The sequence below is a fragment of the Homarus americanus genome, unplaced genomic scaffold, assembly GCF_018991925.1.
Source record: "Homarus americanus isolate GMGI-L3 unplaced genomic scaffold, GMGI_Hamer_2.0 scaffold11187, whole genome shotgun sequence".
In the NCBI taxonomy this organism is placed as follows: domain Eukaryota; kingdom Metazoa; phylum Arthropoda; class Malacostraca; order Decapoda; family Nephropidae; genus Homarus; species Homarus americanus.
The window spans coordinates 61,490-74,198 of NW_024723893.1; the positions used below are offsets into that span (position 1 = coordinate 61,490).

Here is a 12,709-nt window from a genome sequence, read left to right on the forward strand (position 1 = left end):
TCCCCAAATATGTAACTGTATATTTTCAGCCTTCTGGCTGCCAAGCTCTTTCAATAAACCGTTAATTATTATTATTATTATTATTATTACATACATACATACATACATACATACATACATACATACATACATACATACATACATACATACATACATACATACATACATACATACATACATACATACATACATATATATATATATATATATATATATATATATATATATATATATATATATATATATATATATATATATATATATATATATATATATATATATATATATATATATATATATATATATATATATATATATATATATATATATATATATATATATATATATATATATATATATATATATATACATACACATACATTATATATATATATATATATATATATATATATATATATATATATATACATACATACATACATTATATATATATATATATATATATATATATATATATATATATATATATATATATATATATATATATATATATATATATATATATATATATATATATATATATATATATATATATATATATATATATATATATATATATATATATATATATATATATATATATATATATATATATATATATATATATATATATACACACACACACAACAAAATATATGTACAAAAAATAAATGTTAAATGAATTATTTATGGTGCATTAGCGTACTGGTCACTTCAGACACAAAGACGGGCTATATATAGCCTTCTTTATCTCCCCTCCATCTCACCCTGAGCCAGAGGGAAGGGTCTTGGTAAATAACATTTGTTTGCTTATTTTCCATTTACTTGAAATAGATTTACCGAATTATTTGTTTATTTATTTATAAGTCATTTACTGAATATTATATGTAAAAAATAAATTTTAAATTAATTATTTATAGGAGATAAGTATTATGATCAGTAAATATATGGTATTACTGGCCACTTCAGACACAAAGACGGGATAAAAATAGCCCATCTCCCCCTCTTCTTACAGCTGCCAATGGGAAGCGTCTTGGAAATTAAATTTGATGTTTATTGTTTGTCTAATTTATCATGTATCAAAGTAATATTACTAAAAATTGTGTAGGTAGTAGGCAGCTACCAAACAGGTAGATACTACCGCCTGGGAAGATATTGGAAGCATAATGTGTTGTCTAATGGTAGACCCTGCTGCCATATGGCATCACGAAAATTGTGACCAAGTCCCAGGTTCAGCGCTGACCTGACTTTCTGCCTCATTTACACACAATTGCAGTTTCAATTGTTCCTCTTACTTTGACAACACAACATACATACAGTATATTATTTCTCACTTTTGATCTTTTTTTTATACTTTTTGTATTTATTTATGGTTAGTTACTTAAAATAAGGCCAATTCACTTCAAGTAATGGCATCAAATGTTACCAGCTGGTGTAGTGTAAACACTAGTGACGTCACTTAAGCATCTGTATTTAACTGTCGGTAGTTTCAAGAATTAACGCAGTCATTTACTGAATATTCCTTGTAAAAAAATAAATTTTAAATTAATTATTTATAGGAGATAAGTGTTATCATCAGTAAATATACCGATATGCATTACTGACCACCACAACGGCTAAAAATAGCCCAATCTCGCGGTCACTTTCCCTTTCTTGTCTCCTCACTGGCAAACTGGGGGGGCGTGGGGAGGGGTGTGTGATGATAGCTGTGTTTATTACAGGGTATATTGTTCTTTTACAGTATGTTAGACAGGTTTATAATACATTTTTATTATTTTAATATACCGGTAATCTTAATTTGAATCCAGCTTGCCAAATGTAAGTTTCAGTATAAAATAATTAGTGGTAGGACCTTGTGAGTGGCTTACGATGTTTCCATCACCACTCTTGACACACTAAACCACAATATTTAAGAGGTAAGAATTTTATACCTGGTGATTAAGACGACCCCCTAACTTTGGGCAGATTTTTTTAATGTTCAAATTCCGTCTTATAAGCCGAGATATACAGTAAAACAATAACACTTTTGGACGACCAGCCATCTTTGTTATAGTTTTGTTCCAAGCAATGGTGATATGTGAATGGTGCCACAGTTGAGTGTTTGATTGGGAAAGTCAGTTTTTGATCAAGAAAGGTGGAAATTTTGCTCAGTGTAATACCCCCTTTAGGCACTGAATTGATTTTAACCCAGTGTACCTGGTGAACAATAGAGTATACAAGTTGCAGTCATTCTACCATTCTGCCAAAGATATAGACACAATTTAGCTGATCACAATGTAGAAACTTGCACTCCTGCTGGTTTCCACTGTGCACACAGGGGTGGATTCAGGAGGGTCCTAGGGGTTTGGACCCCCCCCCTTTTCATCAGAAAAATCCAATACATACTTTTTCTTTAATGCAGAATTGTATTGTCATTTTTGTTTCATAAAAAATAATTACTGTTGACCCCAGAATATTTACTAATATCAAGTGCACATGGCTTCAAAATGGCCTCAAAATGCCCATGATATTGGTCAGACTTCAAACAAAATTCTGAGGGCTTACAGTGCCCCCTTCCCCCTGAAACCCCCCAGCTGGGTGAGCTCACTGTGCTCACCATGTTCTTCCACCCACAACTTCTTGGACCCCCCTTTGATATTCCTGGATCTGCACCTGACACACCTATTCACTGATTAGAGCTGACTGCAACCCTTCTGACAAATTGAACTGCAAACTGGAATTTTGTCTGCCTTTCAAAACTCTGTGATACATCTCAACCTTCCCACCATCACCAGTGTTGAAATATATTACTGTAATCAAATACATTCTTTTGAAACCTCTTCCATATCTTCTCATGAAATTTTTTGCATTTGAATTATTCACCTCATAAATGACTCTTTAGAGCACATTTATGTTTAGATATAGATTCCCCCTTAGCAAGATGAACCCGAAGGAAGTCTAACACTTTGGACCAAGCCTGCACCTGTGCAAGAGTGTGGTGCTTTGAAGTTCCACCCCAAATCAATGGCAGTGCATAAGAATTATGGAATGAAATGGGAGTGTGTGGTGAGTATGGGGGTTCAATCAGATGACCAGCTCCTGGATATGATGAGACCTCATAGTGCTTGGGATATGAATGATCTCGCAACCTTTGATAAGATAACTGTGCAAAGAATTCAGATTTAACATTTTGGTCATCACTGCCAACCAAAAAGAGAAAAGCTGACTGGCTTTTTTCAATTGGGATAATTGACTCTGGATGAAGCCGTGGATCTTGTGCAATTTCTTTACCAAAAACAACTCCTTCATCTGATACACGAACATTTCTAAAAACATGATTTAAAGGAGTATAAAAACAATCCCTAACTCTGAGTCCTTTTACACTAGGTGTATTGCAACAATTAATAACAATACAAGCATGAACTGAAGGAATAAATGCAGCCATTGACAGAGCCAAGTCGCCACCCTTACTTGTCCCAATTACGCCCACACCATCACCAAACACCTGCAAACAGACTTAGAGTTAGCTATATATATATATACTGGTATATATATATATATATATATATATATACACATACAGGGGACCCCCCAAATTAGGTTAGGTTCTCAAAATGGCCGTGAATCGCCAAATCCGCAAATAACATTTGCTGACCCGGAGGGGAAGGGGGGGACATTTTTACTTGTGTACAAAGAAATGTATATTCCCTTTATGTGTTTGCCCTTAAGACAATTATTTATTTTACCTGTGTGTATGTGTAGACACACACACACACACACAAAACACATACAAATATATAATAATGGGAAAATATTCTCACAAATACAGCTACTCCCCAACTTACGACCACCTCAGTCGTACCAAAATTTTGTCAAATTACGTATTTTCGAGTCCCGACATTAGTGATTGCGCTGTGTACTGACAAAATTTTTGTTTGTAATTCACTTTAAAATGGCTGGCAAGCTTAAAAGTGAGAGTTTTGTGGTGCTGAGAAGAAAAAAAGAGACACCCATTTTCGATTTTCTATGTACAGTGGGGTATGCTATAACGAACGTAATTGGTTCCAGAAGCTCATTCGTTATAGGATTAATCCGTTCCAGGCCCCCAAATACAACCACTTAACACTGAAAAAATTCTGTGGAAAATGTAAAAAATACGGTACTTTATTTTACCTTAGTGTTGTTCAGCATGCAGGACAGGAGGCAGAGGGGGAGGGGGGAGGAGGGGGGAGGAGAGAATTATTGAGAAGAGGTGGAAGGAGAGGAGTCATCCTTCCTAGCCCTCTTTGGTGACTGTCTCACAGGCACTTTGTCTGTAGGTTCTTTTGTTACCTTTGTAAAGAAGGTATCCAGGGTTGGCTGCTTCAACCTTGATTTCTGGACCTTCCAAAAGTAGTTCATAACATTGTCATTAAACACACTGATGGCCTTTTGCACAGAACCAACATCAGGATGATAATCCTCAGCAAGCTTAGACAGTTTGCTCCAGCAAAAGAACGGATCCTTGAGATCTTTGGCTGGAATGAAGCGGCTTTCCTCCTTGTCCTCATCCTCCCCTGACTCCTCAGAAGTTAAGCTCCGCTTCAGTGTCTCATTTCTTCTTTGTGAAGCTCAAGCAGCTCCTCAGTGGACAGCTCCTTACTGTGCTCTTCCACCAACTCCTCAACATCATCCACTTCCAGGCCCATGCAATTGCCCAGAGACACAATTTCATGTACAAAGAGCCTCTTCCTCTAACTCTTCGAAGCCGTCAAAGTCTCTTTGAAGGACACATTCAGGCCACAATGGCCTCCAAGCAGCACAAAGACACCTCACAGTAACCTCTTTCCAGGCTGACGCAATTAAAAACACAGCTTCTGCTATATTGAAGTGACTCTTCCAAAATTCCTTCAAACTAACATTACTGGAAGAAGTGGACGCAAAACATTTTCTAAACAGTGCCTTTGTGTACAGCTTCTTAAAGTTAGAAATTACCTCATGGTCTCACGCATCCCCACGTGCCAGATGCTTGGGTGGCCTAGCTCCTTGGATCGCTTAGTTCATATTCTGCTGCCAATGTAGAAGGTTGTCCCTTAGCTAGTTGCTGTTTTTGCAAAAAAAAATTGTGTTGTGCAGTACTGTCCATTACTGTACCAGGACAAAATCAGCCAAGAATATAGTGTTAAGAATGTAAAAAGTTATTACGGTTACATATACTATACTGTACATTCAGTAAGTGGGAAAACACTAGAGCACCTTAGCTTTCGCCTTTATTCAAGACATCTTGAGGTCATGAGCCCCACTAATCCACTACCCCGACAATAGGTGACCTGACATGGTATCAGGTCAGGTCAGTCTGAACATGCTTTCTTAAACAAAACAACTGGATCTTATTTTCCATGGGTAAAGGCAATTTCACTACAGGGATGCCACTTTCAATATTTTATTTGGTTAATACCAGATGATTTGATTTTTTTCAGCTCAGCATTGACGTTTTTGTGAATTTTAGATTTCACATCCTTATTTACAAAAAATTATGTTTACTCATTATCTCTATACAGTACTTCTCCCACTTTTGTGAAGGGTGGATCAAGGTTCACAGAAACTTCACATACTGCATAGGGAAAAATAAAAATGGGGGAAAAGGGGGGTAAAATAAGTACTATATACTGTAAATGCACTACACATATTTCCCCAACTGATTTATAGAACACAGAGTGATTCCTTAACATTCATATCAGTTAACATCCATTTTCTTGCACTATTATTCTGATTTAACAGTACATCCACCTCTGAAAAGTTTGTCTAATTATCAACACACAACTAATTACTTTACTAATACTGTTCCATGCCCAACTAAAAATATTGAAATGGTGTGTGCTATTTATGGAGCAACCTTAACATAAATCTGAGCAACCGAGGGAGATATGTTACTTACCTTCTCTTGTTTTAACAAGAATTCTACAGCTTCCTCAAAGTAGGCAATATTAAATTCCTCAAGATGTTTGGGCAAGTCATCATATGCAAAGAAAGCAAGTGCAAGGGATGCAAAGCCTCTTGAAGCAAGTTGTGCTGATCGATATTCCAGTAAGCCGCCTGCTGACCCAAACATGTCTATCACTCCAGGGAAAGGACCATTTCCTGCAATTATGTACAAATCTTGATTAATCCTAGAACTATATACTACAGCATATACAGTAAGAGCTTAAAAAATTATATAACATACCTGGAGGCAGGAATAGGCAACCTCGAACCTTTCCGAATCTAACAGGAATGCGCTGGACCCCCGGTGACATGTAATGCCGCAGGTGTGTCAAGGTGGCCAAGGGTTCACCTACAACAGGGGAACACAGTGCCTCATCACTCAGGTGACCCTTGTGCACTGTCATCTTCACCTACAACCATAAATTTAATAACTTTAGAAAATATCCTTCCTGATTATTCAGCCACATAGAATCATTGCCTCTTTGACGACTGAGGGGCATGGATACTACCTGAACATATGGTTCCCTTCTAAACATTACAGTACAGTACAGTAATAGAAACAATAATGAAGATGGACTGCCTTTACAGTTATAATAAAATCATAGTAAAGCAATGGGCCAGGTTAGGTTGGGGCTTGTAAATGATGTTCCTCTCAATACTGAGTTGAGAGTTAAATCTCTCACCAGGTAAAGCTGCTAATATTAACATAAATATCATACCTAAATGTTGTACAGTGAACCCTCACTTTACGCGGTTAATTCAACCCACGGCGGCCCGCGTAAAGTGAGAAACGTGTAAAGTGAACAACATAACATATGGGATTAATTGAAATAGAGACCGGGCCGACCCCGAAACTCCACTTTTTCCCGACACAATACCTACGTTTTACTAAAAATAACCTCTTAACTTTATGATGGTATTCACCCACACATAATATAGAAGGGAACAGTCAATAAGAGAAGAATAAACTGAAGGTTAGGTTAGAAAAAAACAAGGTTGGGGTTAACACTTATGTTAGTAGAAGAGATGGGTCGGCGTAGGGGAATGGAGGCTGGTTCCGAGGCAGAGGGCAGGCTACTGGCCCTCAGGTGAGTCTTCATCGGTGTAATCCACACTTACTAGTGCCTCCCTGACAAATCCCTCAAAGTCATCATCACTGTCTCTACCTCTGTCACTATCACTGGCTTGGGCTGGCTGTGGTGGGTTGCGGGCGAAGAACTCTGTTATGCTTTGCTGACGGCTGGTGTTTATGTTGTCGTGATAAACCTTGATGTAGGGCTCCATAGTCTGCAACAGCTGGGTAGTGAAGATTTCATACCTGTTTGCGTCAGGGTCGTCGGAAAGGAGGAGCTTGGCTTTCTCGATACACTCGATGGCACCCCTATCATTACTATGGGATAAGCGGTGTTCTTCTTGGGATGACGCACCACCTGCCTCTTCACTGACGTCATCATCATCTACCATGTCGTCGACAGTCATATCAGGATCCCTTATCACCTCCAGGATGTCGTCGTTGGTGGTCTCGGAGAAGCCTGCAGCTGTAACACTCTGCGCAGCTTCTCTGGCAAGGTCCACTGCTACTGCAACAGTCTGAACCTCACCAGTCACAGATTGACTCTGCCTAACGCCCGGAATGCCTTGCAACACATGTCTCCATGCGTGACGAACAGTTGCTACAGACAGCTGATCCCATGCCTCCACCAAGAAGTCCACAGCTTTCTTGATGTTGAATATTCTCCAGAATTGTTTTAAAAGTACTTCTTGCTCTGCCAACTGTTGATCCTCGTTGTCTTCGCTCTTGCTATCGGTGGTGGTGTCACTCAGGTTACGCAACTCTTCCTTGGTGTTGGTGTAGTCGTTCAGGAGCTTGAATTTTTTAGTAGAGAATGCAGTTTTTACATTACAGATTAACTCTTGGTCCATGGGCTGTAATATAGACGTAGTGTTGGGAGAAAGGAAGACCACTTTTATGTTGGGGTGACGATCTAACAGTAGGGGTGAGTGTCCTGGTGCGTTGTCCAGCAGCAACAAAATCTTGAATGGCACATTCTGTTGCTCACAGAATTTCTTCACATCGGGAACGAAACAGTCATCAAACCAGGAGAGGGACAGTGTAGAGAACATCCACACCTTACGTGCGGTCAGCCAGTGGACATTTAGCTTGGTCATGTCCATGCTCTTGTAGGCGTGCGGCTTGCGTGCTGTGTGGATCACCGATAACTTGAGCTTACAGGTACCGGAGGCATTGGTGGTAAACAGGACGGTGATGCGCTCCTTCTGCAACTTCCGGCCCCGACACTTGCTGGCATTCTTCACAACGAAGGTCTTGGAAGGTAGTTTTTTCCAAAAAAGACCAGATTCGTCCATGTTAAACACCTGGTCGTCGGTGTACTGTCCTTCCTCCATAATCTCACGTAAAAACAGAGGAAATTCCCTAGCCGCAACACGGTCAGCACTAGCTTCTTCACCACCAATGTTGATATTGGTGATCTTGTTTCTCTTCTTGAACCTCTGTAACCACCCAGAGGAAGCATTAAAGGGTTTGGGCTCTGTAATTCCCATCTTTCATGACACTGCAGCATACAGTTCACGTGCGTACTCCTTAACTGAGCGCGCGTCCACCGCCAAGTTCCGTCGCGCCTGATGCACCAAGTAGCTCACAAGTAATTTTTCTGTCTTGAGAAGCACCTGGTTGTGGCAATGCTTGATCATAGAAGCACCTGTAGACTTTGTGATGTTCATGTGCTCCTTTATCTTGGCTGCATCCTTCTTAATTGTCCTGATCGTAGACTCGTTAACACCATGCTGGCGCGCGAGATCAACCTGTCTTGTTCCTTTCTCCAACTCTTGTATGATCTTATACTTAATTTCGTAGCTTATGGAACGTCGTGTCTTCTTTGGCTTAGGGCGGCTGGGTCCAGGTAAGGAAAGGTTTCTCTCTGGGGGCGGTGGTCCGGCGGAAGCCATTTTACAGAACAATGGATTCACGTATACACGGTGTGGCCTGGAGGGATGAAACTGCCGCGGCTAGGTCAAGCGTCGTCTTTCCTCCCTCCCTCCCGCGGGTGGACACGTCATATTACTTTAAACCAATCATAGCTAGCAGCGGAGGGAGGTAAGGATGCATGGCCCAATTACAGTCCGATACGTCATATGACGTCAGTGATAACGCAACAAAGACACACACTGCGCAACCTACTCGCGCCGCTTACACAACATGGCGGATGGCGGGAGAGGGCGGGAGGTTTGGATCCAAAAATGGCGCGGCTCGCCAGCCGCTCTCCGCGTAAAGGGGTACACGCACCGCGGCAAGTGAGCATTCCGGTTTCGGCAGGGTACCGCGTAAACGTGGAAACGCGTAAAGTGGGACCGCGTAAAGCGAGGGTTGACTGTATAATAAAAAACATTGATAAACTAATTTAAAAAATAATTGTGTCGTAGGTATTGCACATACCACAACGAACAAACAGTTGGTACTTTAGTTGTGGAAAATTTATCATCCTACTCAAATAAATGAGTACATTACTGTACTCCCTAATAATAATAATAAGTTTGCTACAAATGGTTTTGAAGTTAAATGATTGATTTAACACCAAACTTCTATATAAACAATGTGGTTCAGAGTTAAACGACTCAGTGAGCAAAAAGCAAACCTAATTTGAACAAATTTCAAATTACATACGTCAAATATGAGCAAAACTTACTAAGATAAAAAATAAATTTGATACAGTACATATACAGTATATCATAAAATATAATAACACATATTTTATGTACGAAAAAATAGCTCCTTCCACACTAAAACCATAATCTAGGAGACACGACACCATTCAGCCAAGCAGTCACCCAGCTGACTCCGAGACGTATATGCATGTATGTATGTATGTATGTATGTGTGTGTGTGTGTGTGTGTGTGCTGTGATGTCACACTGGGAAAGGGAGCGTGGGTTGGTGATACAGTTACAACCCATTGCCTCCACAAGTCCATGCATACATTCACTTCCCAAACATACACACATATGCTCTTCAGTTTTCTTATTTTATAGTTTTATAATATATTTTCATTATTTTTGGGCTATACAAGGGTATAGGTGTACTCCAAAAACCGGCTTCCAGTTGACCACTGATTAAATTTAGGGGAAATACCCCACAAGTTTCGTTTATACAATGGAGCTCAGACTTTCAGCAGAGTTGTTTTAAATTTGGCGAGCGGTAGCATGGTGAATTATTGTCACCAGAGGGCAATGTGCACTGCCCAAACTCATTCCTGCCATCTTTGCTCTTGTTTACATTTACTATTTGTCTCTTCGTGTTTTTTCATTATTTCCGACTTAGTGTGCTACTCAGTCATGCCTAAACGTCCCAGTGATAGTTCCTCTTGTGCAGGCCAGCTTGATGTGATGTGATAAGACATAATAAGAGTGGTGATGGACCAGCAAAGAGTGATACACCCGTACGTATTATTAAACATCTTCCCTTGAAGAGGGTCGTCGCGTTTCAACCCGAGTTTTAAACTAAATGAGTCCTGAGGGACACCGCAGTACTGTACAGTAGGCTCTCATATTTGGACACCATTTTAGACTGTAAAAACCTCGCGAAATTCAAATCTTCCAAATTTAAATACAACTTCCTATGGAGAAAATAATTTGAATCTGGTACTTTCGATGTTTGGCTAAATTTTGTATTATTTACCCTACTTTTTTGGCAAATTATTACCTGTAATAAAGCAACATCCTAATAAATCAACAAAAATAACACAGATAAAGTTAAATACAAACTAAAAACAACACAGCAAAAGTTCTTATGTTCTACAGCTTCAGCTAGAGTTGAACATTATGACTTGGCAACTTCGTCATCCGAGTAAAAACACACACAACTACATTGGCTGTCCTTATGTTTTCAACTTTACCACCACTGGTGAGTAGAATTTTTTTTAAAATTCAGACACATTAATTAAAACATATATGAACAGTAAATAAGTGCTGCTTTCATATTCTTATGTAGAGTAATGACGATATGTTTTCACATTTGCGCACTTACATACGCGCAGTCTCACTTTTTTCTTTACCATTAATGGTTAGCTACTTCTATTGTTCCATTTATTAACATTAAATAACATTACTTAAAACAGTCATATTAATTTTTTTACATTAATTTTACTACAGCTACAACCAGGGTCTTATTTTCTTCAGTTTTATATGTAGAACCAGTCATTCTCTGGTTTTGTAAACATTAACGAAAACAATGCCGTCTTGTCTCAAACCAATCACAATCTGAGTTTCCGCCGTCGAAATTTGAAATTGTGTAGTGTTTTTTTGTCCAAATAAAAAATGTCGAATTAAAAACTCGCGAAATTTGAGAACCTACTGTACTTAACGGGGTGGTGTGGCGGTAAAATTAACTAATTCCAATATTATAAATTAATTTTATTGGAATTAGTTAATTTTATCGCCACACCGCCCCATTAAGTACTGTACTGCGGTGTCCCTCAGGACTCATTTAGTTTAAAACTCAGGTTGAAAGACGACCACCCTCTTCAAGGGAAGATGTTATTTAATAATACAGGCGATAGATACTTGAACTTGCCACCCTAGACTGTCTCTATCATCTTCAACATAGGTAACTAAGTCTCAATTTATGCTTTACATTGCTTATTTAAGGCTTATTATGCTTGCTTTATATGTCTGCTTTATTTTCTTGCTTGACAGTGTGCAGTAGAGATATATGAAGGGTAGATGGGAGTTTTTGGAGGGTGGCCGGTCCCTAAACCCCGGAATTTGTTATACAGGGGGTATTCTTATGGAATTAATTGCTTCGATAACCATTGATTCACTAACCAACGACTTTTCCAGGTCCCTATATGCATCGGTTATCGAGGTACACCTGTATTGCAATGCTTATCCCACAATTTTTTATTTCATTAATGTAACAGAGGCAACATGCCATCTCACAGACCAGTGAGTCAAGCTATTGCTAAACTGAATTTTTACTTTATGTTAAGTAAGAAAGGGTATCAAAAATTTTCTATTGCTAAACTGAATTTAAGTGAATTAACGCTTAATGAGATACAGATATTACCCGTTTCTTAAATTTCAGTCAAATATTCATAATTCTCAACTGAGCACAGGCTGTCACAGTGTTTGTTTACATAAGAAACCTTAAAAGTTGTGGAAATATAATTTCAATGCTTTAATTTGACTTTCAATGCTCTTATGTATTGCTGTAAAGGAAACAATATCCAGACTGTAGGATGCCTTCAAGTCCAACGTTTCTCGTTCCTGATCGTCGGTTACGAGAAAATGGTACCTTTTAATTTCGTGTAGTTGCAATTGACAGAGGGAGACCACAATTCAGGCACATACTCGAAGCAGAGGAGCGGATAATCCTGGGACAGGTACAGTCAACCCTCGCTTTACGCGGTCCCACATTCCGCGTTCCCACGTTTACGCGGTGCCCTGCCAGAACCCAGGATGCTCACATTCCGCGGTGCATGTATCCCTTTACGAGGGTGAAGTATAATTTTTTTATTTAGCTCATAAAATTCATACAAATTATCCGGCCAGAATATAATTTACATTGCTGGAATTCTTACAATTTGATGATCATTTTGAATATAAGCATCATAGATTTTGCATTAGACATACAAATTTTAGATCTAATGCAAGTATTTTCTTTACTCAGAGCAAATATGTTATCTTTTGTGCAAAATATATGAAGTGTATATTCAAAATATTCCTGGTCTTGCAAGGAATCCAGCAATGTCAAT

At 38.6% G+C, this 12,709-nt stretch overlaps 1 protein-coding gene across 8 annotated transcripts in view; it reads right to left on the reverse strand.

Annotated features, from left to right (window-relative positions):
- LOC121863985 (acyl-coenzyme A thioesterase 1-like) overlaps window positions 1–12,709 on the reverse strand; it is a 68,255-nt gene that overhangs the window by 28,855 nt on the left and 26,691 nt on the right. For 5 of the 8 annotated variants that reach the window (XM_042362851.1, XM_042362856.1, XM_042362857.1 and 2 more), the window contains 3 exons: window positions 6,185–6,353; window positions 5,897–6,117; window positions 1,895–3,484 (listed from right to left, as the gene is read on the reverse strand). In XM_042362851.1, coding sequence (XP_042218785.1) covers window positions 2,864–3,484; window positions 5,897–6,117; window positions 6,185–6,353 — 1,011 coding nt within the window. In that variant the 3' untranslated portion in view covers window positions 1,895–2,863. Of the gene's footprint in view, window positions 1–1,894; window positions 3,485–5,896; window positions 6,118–6,184; window positions 6,354–12,709 lie in introns of those variants that run through there. The other 3 variants (XM_042362855.1, XM_042362854.1, XM_042362853.1) reach the window with 2 other exon arrangements.